We start from the raw sequence: 15243 nt of genomic DNA on the forward strand, positions 1-15243 counted from the left end.
CTGACATTTGGGGAAAAATCTGAAAACCGTGAATTTAGGGTTAGATCACACAAAAAAAAATTAAATTGTTGTCATGAACTAATAATTAGTATTTTCAACTTTCGAAGTGAGTGACTATATCAAGTGGGGTATCATATGAAAAGTCTTCACCTGTACATTCTAAAACAGATTTTTATTTATTTTTATGCATCATAGTTTTTGAATTATCGTGCAAAATGTCAAAAAAAAACGACTGTAGTACGGAACCCTCATTGCGCGAGCCTGACTCGCACTTGGCCGGTTTTATTAAAAAAATTTGAGACACTTGATTACATGCAGTGCATATTGGAGTAGAGAAAAAATTGAGAAGCCTGCGAACAACGGACACCGGCCAATAACAAAAACTATTGCACATAGCACGTTGAGTTTTTCTAAAATTAATATTCAGCAGGCCACAAACTAAAACCAACTTTATTTTAATAATAAATAGAGTTTATTTTCGTATGTAATGGTTGTGCAAAAAAGTATGCAGCGAAAGCGTGTGAATTTGCAGGTATATGATTGCGCCCGGCATGCCTCGTGACCTCTCGGCTCATTGAACAGTGATGCCTCCTCCAGCCACTCCTCGGCCGGTGGTCTGCGCCTCACACGAAGTTGCGGGAACCTGGGAACGAGATATGATGTTACTACAGCTAAAGCCGGGATAGCCTAGTGGTTAAGTGAAGACGTCCGCTACCTCGCGGTCCGGGTTCGATCTCGTTCACGCATCTCTAACTTTTCAAAGTTATGTCCGGTTTAAGCAGTTAAAACTTAAAATATCACTTGCTTCAACGGTGAAGGAATACATCACGTAAGATAAGCTACTTAACTGACTGAGATCAATAATGTTCTCAAAGTGAAGTCTGCCAATCCGCACTTGGCCAGCCAGCGTGGTAGACTATGGCCAAACTCTTCTCATTCTGAGGGGAGACCCGTACTCAGTAGTTAGCCAGCGATGGGTTGCTCATGATCATGATGATTAAAGGCTTTTTAGACACAAATCTGTTTGATACGAGTAAGTACAGTAGCTTACAAGAAATATTGTAGGTACATTGACCTTTGGGCTTTATTATTTATTTTATTTTATTAGATATGGAAACGATAAATTGTAACAACATTCGCAAATATGGTATTTTGAGGGTATCTATAGATCTGATTTTGCTTAGACTTAAGACAGAGTTAAAACGAGACAGAGTTATTATCTCTCACATAAATCTGTCTCGTTTTAACTCAATCTCAAGTCTGAGCAAAGTCAGATTGCGCTCTATAGATCTCGCCCTAAGCCCGTAGTGCAAACAACTTGTTAAAAAATGTATCCATCGCGATCGGCTCAAAGGGCTGAAAGTCGTCTCATCCTCTATCGGGTTACCTTCCGAGCCGGACACGACACGCGACACCCGACACTTCCGTTTCCGAACGATCGACTTTCCGACAGGTGACCCTCGATCGACGGGAATTAGGGATTTGTGAATTATAATTAGATACCTAAGTATTTATCGATGCTCCAAATTAAAATTTCGCGAGTCAAGACTATGGCGATTCCAGCTAAAGGAAAACTTTATACCTATCTTACTAGGTACTTACTTAGCTGATGCCCGTGACATCGTACGCGTGGAATTAGATTTTTTTGAAATCCCGTGGGAACTTTTTGATTTTTCGGGATAAAAATATAGCCTATGTCACTCTACAGGTCTTTATCTATATCCATGCAAAAAATCACCGTTGCACCGTTGCGACGTGATTGAAGGACAAACCAACAAACAAACACACTTTTGTTTATTATTATTGGGTATTGATTTAATTAATCATCAACTCGTCCCATCTGAGCACGGGTCTCATCTCAAAATGAAAAAAGGTGGCCATGAGCGGACTGGTAGACTTCACACACCTTTGAGACCATTATGGAGAACTCTCTGGCAAGCAGGTTTCCTCACGATGTTTTCCTTAGATAGCAAGTGTATTTAATTACTTAAAACGCACATATAACTCCGAAAAATTAGATGTGCATGCCCGGGAGCGAAGCCAACTTCTGATTAGCAGGCGGACGTCCTAACCACTAGGCTATCACAGCTTATTTTTGAGAACATTACCTACTTATGGAGAATTCTCATTTCTCTGACATGCATGTTTCGTCACAATTGCAATGTTTCCTTCAAAGAAAGTGATATGCAAAGCACTTAGGTAAAAAACATCGTGAGAAAACTTTCATGCCCGACTGTTCTCCATAATGTTCTAGACGGTGCCGAAGACTGCCAATCCGTACTTGATCCAGCGTGGTAAACTATGGTCAAACCCTTCTGATTCCGAAGGAGACCCGTGCTAAGTGTTAGCCGGCGATGGGTTTTATTCCCGCCCCGGCTTCACCCGGGTAGGATTTAGTAAATTGGCATGGGGGTAGAATTTTTAAAATATCCTGAAACATGTATTTCGTCTTTTTGTAACCGAGAAGCCAAATACCAATTTTCATGGAGATAACTTGAAAAATTAAGGACTTTCATACAAACTTTCATCCCTTATTAACCTCCTTAGGGTAAAAAATTTTCAAAAATGTTGAAATGCTTATTCTAAATACCAATTTTCATCGATGTGACTTTAAAAATGACGGACTTTCATACAAACTTCCAAACCCCGTTAACGCACTTAGGGGTGGAATTTTGAAAAATCCTTTCTTTTATTGAATTCACATGTTTTGATTTGAGTTGATCTTGATGACAGGTAATCGCCATAATTTCCCACGAACACCAAAAGAAGTGGAATCAAAAGATATCATCAGCAAATAGCTACCAATTAAGATCAAAAAACACCCCAACACCCTTAATCTCAATGCAAACAGATCCTCAAACCGGCAGAATTGGCAACAATCGCCATCACACCTGTATTTGCCCTTAGGCTAACATCGAGTAGGGAAGTAACAGGTATACTTAATGTTTTTTATGCAATATTTATTTTACGGGTGGTTGAGATGAATTTGTATTCAGTGTGCCGTTGCCTTGAAGTGTGTGATATTAAATAAATAATAGGGTGTGTTAAAAATAAAACACTATTTCAATTAGGCAATTTGGTAGGTATATTTCATTAGCATACACTTACTTAGAGAAAAATAATAATAATAAACAAGTTTCTTTTCATTTTTTTTCATCAAAATTATAGCTAGTGTCACCGTGAGTCAGAATGATGTAGGTAAGTATAAAAACTCAGTAAGTAACAATTTTTAAAATACTTTTTTTTTTAATCTTTATTTATTTATAAAGGGATTTTATACAATATGTACAAGACAACCCTATCGTAGCTTATTACATACATTAACTTAATTAACAATAAAATCAAATTTTATACACTTACCTAATATTCTATCTAACTTAAGTACTTAATTTAAAAAAAATTGTGTAATATCTACTTTTAATACCTACTTTTTATGTACAGGTTATATAGAATTTTAGCCGAAACGGAATCCGGTACGGCCAAAACACTATTTATGAAACCTAATTCATAACTTTTATTATTTAATAGGGACACTACAACTAAGAATCCCGCCCGCCCTACGTCCATTTGTAAAAACAACAACTCCCAACCGAAATTAATTACTTACCGTAGATTCCCATACCCGTAGAGAACAATAACATTCTAGTTTTACTATCGTTCAAACCATCCGTAAAACGATACGGCTCAATCGGAAACGTAAATAAAAGATAATGTGTGTAATTCAATATTTTATTGCGGATTCCCAACTTATCTCTGCTATTTTTAGTGCGTTTTTCCACGGACCACCGCACGATACGATTTGCGGTTACGATTACAAGTGGCAACCTACGATACACTGCATCGGTGTAACCACGGTAATAATATTACCTACAGTTTGCACGTTTACGAAATGCACTTTTTACGTTATGCATGCATTTCAGTGGTGACACTGTTGTGCCAATATATATTTTATTCACTACAGGCTCACGCTTGACCACGATACCTACATATGATAGGAAGTAAAGATGTGGCCTAAGGTGGGACGTGTTTGTATAGAAGATGGTCTATTCACTCTTGCCACTAAGTTTGGGAATTTAAAAAATTGTAACCTGAAATCCGATATTGCTTAAAATAAAAATTATTGTTTCACGATGACAATTCCAGCAAAGACAGAAGTTGTGGCCGAATGTCAAATAAAAATTGCTGTCATGAGTCGTACGGAGTGTCATTATCAAATTCATATTTGTTTCATTTAGTTTTCGGCTAAGCAGATCATAGCTGCAAAAAACTCTTAACATTGGCTTCGACGACATAACCAAAGTTGATGCACAGAGCTGGATGGAAGTATAATCGACGTAACGCAAAAGTGCGTCACGCTTAATAATGATGATTATGATATATACACTGGCTGATGCTTACGACTTCGTCTGCGTGGATTGAAGTTTTTGAAAAGTATGTCATTCAACTACCTATATCTCGTTAAAAAATCACGTCAATCGGTTGATCAGTTGCGTTGTGATTGAAAGACAAACCAACTAACACACTTTCTCATTTTTAATAATATGAGTAGTGATGACATTTATATTGTTACTGTTGGGTCCGTGCTATGGTCCGGTGGAAACACACCCTTCGTGATTGATTTACATTTAATCGGCGAAGGGCGGGCGCGTGCGGAACGCGTGTCTTCCGATTGCCGCCATGTTCATTTCTCGTTTTTTTTAAACCGGAACGTGCGGTCTGGATTCTTATCTTTTAATCTTTATAATTTGGACATTGCATAATCTGAGGAAATGTGTGCTTAAAATATTAAAAGCGAAAAAATTACACGGTTTGCCCTTTAGTTGTCTTTGTGCTGGCTCTATCTATATTATTTAGGGTTGTTATTAGGTAGTAATAATACTTTGGTACTTTAGTCTTATTGCTTATTCCATGCTCAAATAAGAGTGAATGCACGAGTTCCAAAAGGATTCACCAAACATACCATGTACCTACGCGGCAGAAAGTAATGTACATCGGCCTTTAGAATGACATTTCGGTTGAGTAGAGCGTTGTCTCTGTCACTCATGCCTATATGACGTTTTATCGGTCTCAACGACAGGGACAATGCTCTACAAATTTTCTCTATCCTTCTAAAGGTCGATGTACATCACTTTCGGCCGCGTACTGTATTTTGGCTAGGCGCTTTAGGTGGTAGTTAAGTAGTATTTCTTCAATTTTGCAATTCTTGAACTTTGATCGCATCATTAAACACTCCGCACCGGGTTAGCGCGTTAATTGTGCGGGTTTTCGAATTGCGAAGCGTCCTCATCCCAATTGCCATCTCGACCTGTCGCACACTATAGGTCAAAAACATAACCTTTTTTTTGGCTTCGCCGCAGTCGGGTTAAAATTAAAAGTTGTCCAAAGCTGTCATATTATAACGCGCTTGTACCTATACCATAATATCATGTAGACAAACTTTAGCACATTTGAGGCGCTAATAATATGAAACTTGCAGATTTTGTTTGATAGGTTGATACACGAGGTTTGCTTCTCCATTTAAAACTCAAATTTTAATCATCATCATCATGATCAACCCATCGCCGGCTCACTATAAAACACGGGTCACCTCTCAGAGTGAGAAGGGTTTTGGCCATAGGCTACGGGCTCTACCACGCTGGCCATATGCGGATTGGTAGACTTCAAACACCTTTGAGAACATTATGGAGAACTCTCAGGCATGCAGGTTTCCTCCCGATGTTTTCCTTCACCGTTAAAGCAAGTGATATTTAATTAATTACAACGCACATAACTCCGAAAAGTTAGAGGTGCGTGCCCGGGATCGAACCCCCGACCTTTGATTAGAAGGCTAACCACTAGGGTATCACAGCAAATTTTAATGTACTTACATAATTCGTTGCGCTGCAGGTAAGGTACAAGCTTTGAAGTTTGAATCTTACACTATTCAACTTAATTTTGAAGCCTTATGAATGCGGTGTGAACAATAAATTAAAGAATTCTTGCACGTAGCTTTAAGCTGAGCTTGCAATAAAATTACATTACTAAGTAGGTATGTACCTTCTCTTTATTCAAATAGCTATTCATTATTTCAATAACCGGCCAAGTGTGAGTCAGACTCGCCCACCGAGGGTTCCGTACTACAATCGTATTTTTTCGACATTTTTCACGATAAATCAAAAACTATTATGCATAAAAACCTGTTTTAGAATGTACAGGTAAAGCCCTTTCATATGATACCCCACGTGGTGTGTCTTCTCTTACACACCAAATCGTAAGGTCCGATCTCTTCAAGCTCTAGGCTAAGCTCCCAGGCTAAGATTGACGCTCACCAACCCCTCCGGTGACGGCCGTGACGCTGTAACGGCCAGTAGGCCCTTTGCAGCATATATTCAATCCGAAAGGAAAATCGCCCTCATACCAACTTCTAGAAGCCGCGTTGGACACGTTCCGTTGCGCGTTGTGAGTGTTTCAGGGTTTAACTTCGAAAGCTCAAAGCGAGCTTATGACAAAGCTTTCTGTAGGTACGCGCTTTTAATTTTCCCCCGAACCAACGAAGCCGTAGAAGCCAAACAAATTCGGATCGATTCAATATGGCGGACTTCGCTTTTTCGAAGTTATTTATTTTGTTCGTCTACCTACTTTCAAATAAAGAAATAAGTCCTTTTAATTACTTTCCAAACATTTTTTATATTCGCCGAAAGTGTTCCGTACCTACTCACCTACCTAAACTTTCAATAGAATTGAAAAGTTTCTCCCTTATAATTTATATGGTTTACTTCAACATCTATTCATATTTCATCATAATAATATTTACGCACAAGAAAAACACGGCTAAGTGTGAGTAGGATTCAGATTCCAAGGGTTCCGTAGCTTGGAAAGAAACTGCGGCATGCTTAAGTCGTTTTGACTTTTGTCCGCTCATAAACCTTTGTAAAAAAAACAAGTAGGTACAATGTCGTGGGAACGCCCGTTATAATTTATTAAAAATATCTGGTTGGGGGTTGCCACCACACTAAGTGTATTCGTGAAAACTGCCATACTCCTTCCAGGCTAGCTCGCTTCTAAATTGTAAAAAATCGCGCTCGCTTCACTCGTGCTTTATCAATTTCCCTGATTGGTTTCTGAGCGGCATCGTATTAGAACGCTAAATCACTAGGCCACGCGGCTTTGCCCATAATATGGTGGTAACTAGGTAGTCAAAGCTGAAGCCTTCCACCAGACCAGACCAGAAACAAATAATTAGAAATTATAAATTCCCAAATGGCCCTTGCCAGGAATCGAACCCGGGATCTCCCACTTATCAAACTAACTCTTGATATATTGCATAAGAATCACTCGCTTCGCTCGCGCTTATAGGTTTATGCCTGCATAAATATAAAAAACAAACTGCTATTGTAAGAAGATGTCAGATTTGTAGAGCATGTCTCTGTCGTTGAGATTGACAAAACATCGTAATTACTGTATGAGTGACAGGGGCAACGCTTTACAAAGCTGAAATGTCATTCTAAAGGCTGATGTACTTACATTGTGTACATTACTTTCTGCTGCGTACCTACTGTACCTTATTTTTTTAAACGGCATCCGTAATGCCCCCGCTACTATACCAATGTTACCCATATCTACAGTATGTCATCAATTTAATTCTGGTCACACTAGTTTATAAAATTATAAAGAGCAACATTCACTTCCTTTTATTTATTTTGGCATCCCCCAAATTTTCATCTGTCAATTTTATTGTCGCAAAAATTTCAGTCATATTTTTATAAAATATTACGTGATAAATAACAATTTAAAAAAATAAAAAATCAATTCACACCCCTCGCGGTGGTCGCCGTCTGATTCGGCGGAGGTTACCAACCTGCCGTTGCCCGTAGGTTTGCATAAATGAATGATGTCGCTGAGGTCGAAAGCCCTGGCTTTGGTGGAAGTGTTACTCAGGGTTCCACCGTTGTTTGTGGTGGATGAGTTCCTGAAGATCAGCCTGGGCTTGCCCGTGTCCACCGGCGAGGAGGTGCCCATCCTGTCGGCTGCGACGGCAGACCACATAGATAGCTCTGAGAACGACACCAATTATTACGACGCGAATTTCTACAATGCGTTTGTCTTCACACTGCTTAAATTCTTCATATGCTGCTTAGGTACGTACCCAGTTCAACCCTATCTTCTTATTTTTCTTAATTTTGCAATGCATTAAACATTTCTTTCCTAATAGTTGTATGTCGAAACCTTCGTTCAGCTTGTGTCACAATAGTGCATTATCAGATTTCAAAGAGCGGTTTTACAAGTTTTTAGCCAAGAAGTATTATAACTTTCTTTTTTAAATTTGTTTATTATGAAGAACCTAACAGATCCCTCCAAGTTTACCTTTGGTGTAGTCATGAATGTAATGATTTAATACCACAGAGTAATGTCACCAATTTATTTATATTACACTAGCTTATGCCCGCGACTTCGTCCGCGTGGACTACACAAATTTCAAACCCCTTTTTTAACTCTCTAGGGGTTAAGTTTTCAAAAATTCTTTCTTAGCAGATGCCTACATCTAAATAGCTATCTGCATGTTAAATTTCAGCCTGATCCGTCCAGTAGTTTGGGTGTGTCTTTTAATTTTTACTAGCTTATGCTTGCGACTTCGTCCGCGTGGACTACACAAATTTCAAACCCCCTTTTTACCCCTTTAGGGGTTAAATTTTCAAAAATCCTTTCTTAGCGGATGCCTACGTCATAATAGCTATCTGCATGCTAAATTTCAGCCCGATTCGTCCAGTAGTTTGAGCTGTGCATTGATAGATCAGTCAGTCAGTCACCTTTTCCTTTTATATATTTTGATTTATTAGCCCATGATTGCCTGTGCCACAGAGATTTTCCTGCAATTGAAAAACTTGGGACTTTCAATACAACATTCTCATTTTACCCTAGAAAAGTAGTTGATATTTCAAAATCATCTTGTACCAATTTTCTGCACAAGGTAGTTCTGATTGACCACTTCAAGCTGCAACTTCGTAGCAAACTATAATATATACCTACCTAACGTATTATATAGTAGTGGTGACAGCTCCAATTAGCCGAGCTTGCTCAAGACAATATTACACTGACTGTACTCAACATTTGGACTTGTTAACTGTTCTAATACAGTTACCACCTTCTATCAACTGTAGTTGACTGCTCAAGTTGTGCATGGTTTCTCTTGTATATAAAAACATTATATTTTTACACAAGATAGGAAGTTTTACACAAGGAAAACTGCATCAATCATTATTACAATAGCAACCATTGAGATTGGCTGAATTTATGGTATTCTTGTTGCAACAATACATTGTAGCCAATAGTAAGCGAGCATCAACCAATCAGAGGTGACCAACGTGTATTTAATCATGATACTTATTATTTATTTAACCATAATTGGCCAGTTGTAATCCATTTTTCTGTAATAAGATCTGAATCTTAACTTAATTATGAGTTGGAATACCTCCAAAAGTTCTTTAAGTAATTATTTAATCTATTTTGAATTACCTTGGATAATTAATTCCAAATGTGCATACATTTGTTGGTAAAAAATTGCTTTAATGATTTTGATAATGTTTCTTCATATGCTTGAGCTTGAGGTTGCATCTTTTAGGGTTCCATACATCAAAAGGAAAAAAGGAACCCTTATAGACTCACCTCGTTGTCTGTCTGTCTGTCTATCCGTCTGTCCTGTCTGTTGTGTCTGTCAAGAAAACCTATAGGGTGCTTCCCGTTGACCTAGAATCATGAAATTTGGCAGGCAGGTAGGTAGGTAGCACAAGTAAAGGAATAATTCTGAAAACTTGGTTACATCACACAAAAAATTAAATTGTGGTCATGAACTAAAAATTAGTATTTTCAATTTTCGAACTAAGATAACTATCTTATGCCATCATATGAAATGCATACCTGTGCATTCTAAAACAGATTTTTATTTATTTTTATGCATCATAGTTTTTAAATTATACGACAGTAGTATGGAACCCTTGATGCACGAGCCTGACTCGCACTTAGCCGGTTTGTAAGTTTAAAGGTAGTTTTGACTGGATAAGAATTTGAACATTTCAGAATTTGTAAGTTAGGTGACTTTATCACTTAATTTGATCCATTTAATTAGATATGTATTTTAAAGTAAAACCAATTTGGCACCATCTTTTTTTTAATTATCGTTAAGTTATTACTTATTAGATGATGCACAAAGCAACATAATTCTGTATTAACTAGTTACATAAATATAAATAGATATCAAACCAACTTTTTATGATAATAATCTAAAATAATCAATTGATTGAGCAAAATCATTGATTTTCCATAATTTCAGTAAAGTTATAGACTTAGCAACGTCTGGCATGATAAAAAAACCGGCCAAGTGCGAGTCAGGCTCGCGCAACGAGGGTTCCGTACTACACTCTACAGTCGTATTTTTTCGACGTTTTGCACGATAATACAAAAACTATGATGCATGAAACAAAAATAAAAATCTGGTCTAGGTCAACGGGAAGTACCCTGTAGGTGAAGTATCCTATAAAGGTACCGTTTTGCCTTTTGCCCACAAAAATGTCTACCCAAGTCATTAATTGTAGAACAACTAGATATGTAAAGATAACTTTTAGGATGAAATCTATCATGTACTTTGACTTTGCTCAATTAACACGAGATAGATTTATATCAGCGAACTCAATCTTAAGTCTGAGCAAAGTCAAAGTGCGCTCCATAGATTTCAGCCTGAGACACGCGCTATCGATAGTTGTCATGGCTTTAGGCTCGGTTTCCACCTAAGCTGAGCGAAATGTTCGCTGAGAGATGTGTTCAGTCGACCAATCAAAGATCAATGTTTTAAAAGATGACTTGCCCCCCAATTGTGTAAGGATAACCATTTCATGGCCATCGCAATCGTCGAGAAATTCTGCCCTTTGATTGGTTGATTCGCTGTTTACATTTTTTCACAGCCAATCAAAGGGCAGAATTCTTGACGATTGCCATAGCCATGAAATGGTTATTCTTACACAATTAGGGGGCTGATATATTTTAACGTACACGATTAAGCGCGTGAGTTTAATATCCTGCTGTGTGGTTGCCGCCGTGCGTCGCTTGCATCGCGCGAATTGCTAGGAGTCCTTGAAACCGTACAAAAATCTCTTGGGTACTTGATATAAACCTTCCCTATTTTAGTGAAAAAAATATAGACTTATAGACGCAACGCACACCTACAAAGCTGGTAGAGAGTTGTCAAAGAATGTGTATTTCTATTGCCACTAGAACAACAAATAATAAAAATTACATAATGGCTTCCATGAAAAGTAAAAAAATTAAACGTGCTATTTCATGTACGATAGTACGGAACCCTTCGTGTGCGAGGCCGACTCGCACTTGACCGATTTTTTATACCAATAATTGCAACCGTATGTTAAACTACGTAAAGTTGATTTTGTGTTAAAAATATGACTCCATTCTCCGTGGATGCGTCTTGACCATGCAATCCACATGTCAGTGGAGGACACATAAATTATTATTAATATTATAAATATCTTGCGGCGTTATATCACGAGACATAAATTAATTTAACATAGTAAATTGGCGGATACAAATTACTTTATTACTATCCATTGAAGGCAAATAAAATAATTAACACAAGGTGTCTAACAGGATTTTATATGACCCGCGGGGTGATTACGTAAAACGTTGCAGTAGCGACAGCAGTAGCAATTGCGACAGTTCATTTGCTGTCTCTTCTTCTTTCTTCTTCTTTTTATTTTGCTTTGTGGCTATTGCTGTCTCTCTCTAGCCGGACGTTTGACAGCAATGATCGCGAGATTTACGCCTGTCGCGAGACACGTAATCACCCCGCGGTTGGAAGATGTCGAATCAAAAATAATATTCCGTTACGTATTACTCCCACTTCCCGCTACTACCTTCCTGTCATCGGTCTCGTGGGCTGGAGGTCGTCCTACACTGCGCTCCCTGGTACGTGGTCTGAGGTCTCTACTTCGGAACACGTATGCCCAATCGACCGTCGTCGGTCCTGCGACAGACATGATCTACCCATCACCACTTTAGCTTGCTATTAATTTTAAAAAAAGTGTAGAAATAGCATAGGATCAATAACAAACTTCAATACAGAATTAATGCAACGCCGCGTCTAAAGTCTATGAAGAACATAATTACTATAATTATTTTTCTAAACATTTATTATGTTCCAAAATTTTGCGTTTGGCCGTTGATGTATTATGGAAAAACTGACAGACATTGAACTTTGTTCTCGAAAACTATTTAAAGTTAACCGTAAACATTGCAAGCAGTAAATATGTAAATTATTTAGTTTTGCAACATGCTCTACGTTCTTTGAATTGTTTAAAATAGTGACCTTACAAAATTTAATTTATTTCTTTATGCTTAATCACGCAACCTTGTTGTTGGCTACTCATAATCTTGACGTTGGCCACTGTTGACCTTAGACCTTTTGACCACTTTAGACCGAACTTTGAAATCTGAAAGATACCTTTTACTATATATTTACAATATAAAATCATATTTTTACCCCTCAATATTATGACGATTAAGCTTATATATAGTTAAGTAAAGTAAAGCAGTCTAGTATGTATGTGTGTGTATTTCATTGATTTTTGTTTCTGCATAATTGGCATCTACATCTACAGGTGTTGTTGGCTTCGTCGCGTTCCCCAAGTTGTAGGCTCTATGACGTCATGACTGACAAATCCAATATCCACAATCTGCCAAGTCTGGATGAATATTGGATAGCTATCAAGATGTCAGTTGAGTCCATTTTGGAAACTACCACCTTCCAAAGTAGGTCGTTTTTACCCGCCGTCTTTGGAATACGGTAGTTTCCAAAATATTAAACAAGAAATTTACGATATAAATGCATATTCATCGTTCTCAGAAATCTCAGACAAAAAGCGGTCGTCTATGCTAGCTCTTAGTATTACTAAAATTATGTAGACTTTGGTTCAGTTCTTTTAACAATAAAATATTTTTTCTTTTTTTCAGGATGCATGTCAGCGCTCTGCATATTCGTGCTCTACACGAAGCACCTGATCATCGTGTACCTCTATCTTATGTCACTAGGCCTAGTCTTCATCTCCTACTGGACAAATGTGTCCGCTATAAAGCAAATACAGGCCCTGACGATGTCCGTCAGTTCGGCACACCACTCGACAAGCATATTAGAAGATATCCTTAATTTAAATGTTAAGAATTTACTCGATCTCGAAGGACCAGGGATTCTGGTCATACAAAATTTTGCGATACAGTTTCTGCTGGCCGTTCTCTTCAGAAATGTCCATCTAGGACCGCGGCATCCAACAATACAAAAGCTCCTTCCGATGAGCTTCATGGCGCCATCGTTTCTGGCAATGCTCCCGGTACCACCGAACCTGTTGCACCATTCTCCAGTTTTTTCAACACTATTGCCACTATTTCTCGTAAAATACGTACTCTGGACGTCAGGTTATGACGTCGCACAAGTGATCTACGCTGGATATCAGCACGGAAGGCTATTCATAAGTCACAATGGCCTCTCAGCGTTAGTCGAAACTGAATGGATGCGGCTAAACGTGCCCTGCGTCCTCAGAGTGTTTTGGGTGATGCGCGTGGCAGAACACGCGATATTGTTGCTCATGGACAACTACGACGAAGACGTCGATGAAGGCATAAAGGTCTCGACTTTGCTCGCAGTCCAATCGCTCGCGTCGTTGGCCAAATCGCTGCTCGTGACGGGATGCGAGACCATAACGGCTGTACTCGGCATGACGTCGGTCATCTCCTTTTTCTGCCACTACATCGGGAACTTCTTTCAATGGATTCTACTGACGGACGAGGAAGAGGACAAAAGTATCGGCACAGTTTCGGCCATATTGTTTTACATTCTAGCGCTGCAAACAGGACTGACGTCTCTTAACCCCGAGAAGAGATTCATACGACTGTGCAGAAATTTCTGTTTACTATTCACTGCTCTCTTACACTTTTTGCACAACATTGTGAATCCAATGTTGATGTCCCTGAGCGCATCGCGTAATCCGAGCACGCATAGACACGTCCGAGCACTCGGCGTATGTGCGTTTCTCATCATATTCCCCATATCTTTACTAGTCTATTTATGGTCACAGCATACAATCTCCACGTGGCTTTTAGCAGTGAGTGCATTCAGCGTAGAGGTGATAGTGAAAGTAGTAGTTAGTCTCATGATCTACTCGTTGTTCCTAATTGATGCCAACAGAAACACGTTTTGGGAGCAGTTGGACGATTACGTTTACTACATAAGAGCTTTCGGGAACACTATAGAGTTTTGTTTCGGAATCTTCTTGTTCTTCAACGGAGCTTGGATTCTGTTGTTCGAATCGGGAGGGGCCATTAGGGCGGTGATGATGTGTATACACGCGTATTTTAATATATGGTGTGAGGCTCGAGCCGGGTGGTCGGTGTTCATGAAGCGGCGGACGGCCGTGAACAAAATCAACTCGCTGCGAGAGGCTTCGGCGGATCAACTCTTCCAACTGGACGACGTGTGTGCGATCTGCTACCAGGAGATGCACTCGGCGAAGATAACGCGGTGCAACCACTTCTTCCACGGCATGTGCCTGCGGAAGTGGCTGTACGTCCAGGACCGCTGTCCGCTGTGCCACGACATCCTGTACAAGATCGACAGCGACAACAAAGACAACAACTCGGAGGCGGGCAACGAGGAGAACAGCAACAACCAAAACCTGCTGCTCGAGGAGGAGCCGGACCTCCTCCTCAACGAGGGCGTCAGGTGACTGAACCATGAAGACTTACCAATCTAGTTTAAAATCAAGTTTTAAAACTCGATTTATCAGTGGTATTTTTTTAATTTTGTATAGTAAGTTATTGTCCTTTTAATAATATATTTTGACTCGGTTGGTTACTGTGATTTATGATGTTAATTCTGTCTCGTGATGAATGGGTGTCGTAATTATTCGTGTGACGTTAGTGTTAAGTTCTTTGTAGGTGTCCTATACGCTTGGATTGTCGACGCGCTGTTACAGTTTCCTATTATTGTTACAAATTTTTGAGTCAAAAATCGCTAGTGCAACCAATGGAACATCGTTCTAAAGAGACGCAAAGCTATTTGTAAATAGTTAAGTCGTTTAGAAATAGCTTTTAATATATCAGACTTACGTAAAATATAATAAAAAATAGCAATTTTTCTTATAAAACTGTAAATAAACTATTATTTTAGTGTAAACTTGTTTTTTTTCGACTTTAACTTTACTATGGAGT

The 15243-nt window shown here is 38.8% G+C and overlaps 1 protein-coding gene across 1 annotated transcript; it reads left to right on the top strand.

Moving 5' to 3' along the window:
* Nucleotides 1-7672: 7672 nt before the first annotated feature.
* On the top strand, nucleotides 7673-15208 carry Trc8 (TRC8 ring finger protein). The gene is made up of 2 exons (XM_034981487.2): nucleotides 7673-8117; nucleotides 12994-15208. Exons 1-2 carry the CDS (start codon nucleotides 7868-7870, stop codon nucleotides 14757-14759), a joined length of 2016 nt encoding a protein of 671 aa, XP_034837378.1. The 5' UTR covers nucleotides 7673-7867; the 3' UTR covers nucleotides 14760-15208.
* Nucleotides 15209-15243: the final 35 nt, after the last annotated feature.

This window comes from Maniola hyperantus, chromosome 24, assembly GCF_902806685.2.
Source record: "Maniola hyperantus chromosome 24, iAphHyp1.2, whole genome shotgun sequence".
Classification (NCBI taxonomy): Eukaryota; Metazoa; Arthropoda; class Insecta; order Lepidoptera; family Nymphalidae; genus Maniola; species Maniola hyperantus.

Excerpts from the sequence above, each read along its gene's own strand:
- Trc8 (XM_034981487.2), top strand. The coding sequence starts at position 7,868 with ATGATGTCGCTGAGGTCGAAAGCCCTGGCTTTGGTGGAAGTGTTACTC. Across the intron at positions 8,118-12,993 it reads ATTCTTCATATGCTGCTTAG|GATGCATGTCAGCGCTCTGC; the intron begins GTACGTACCCAG and ends TCTTTTTTTCAG.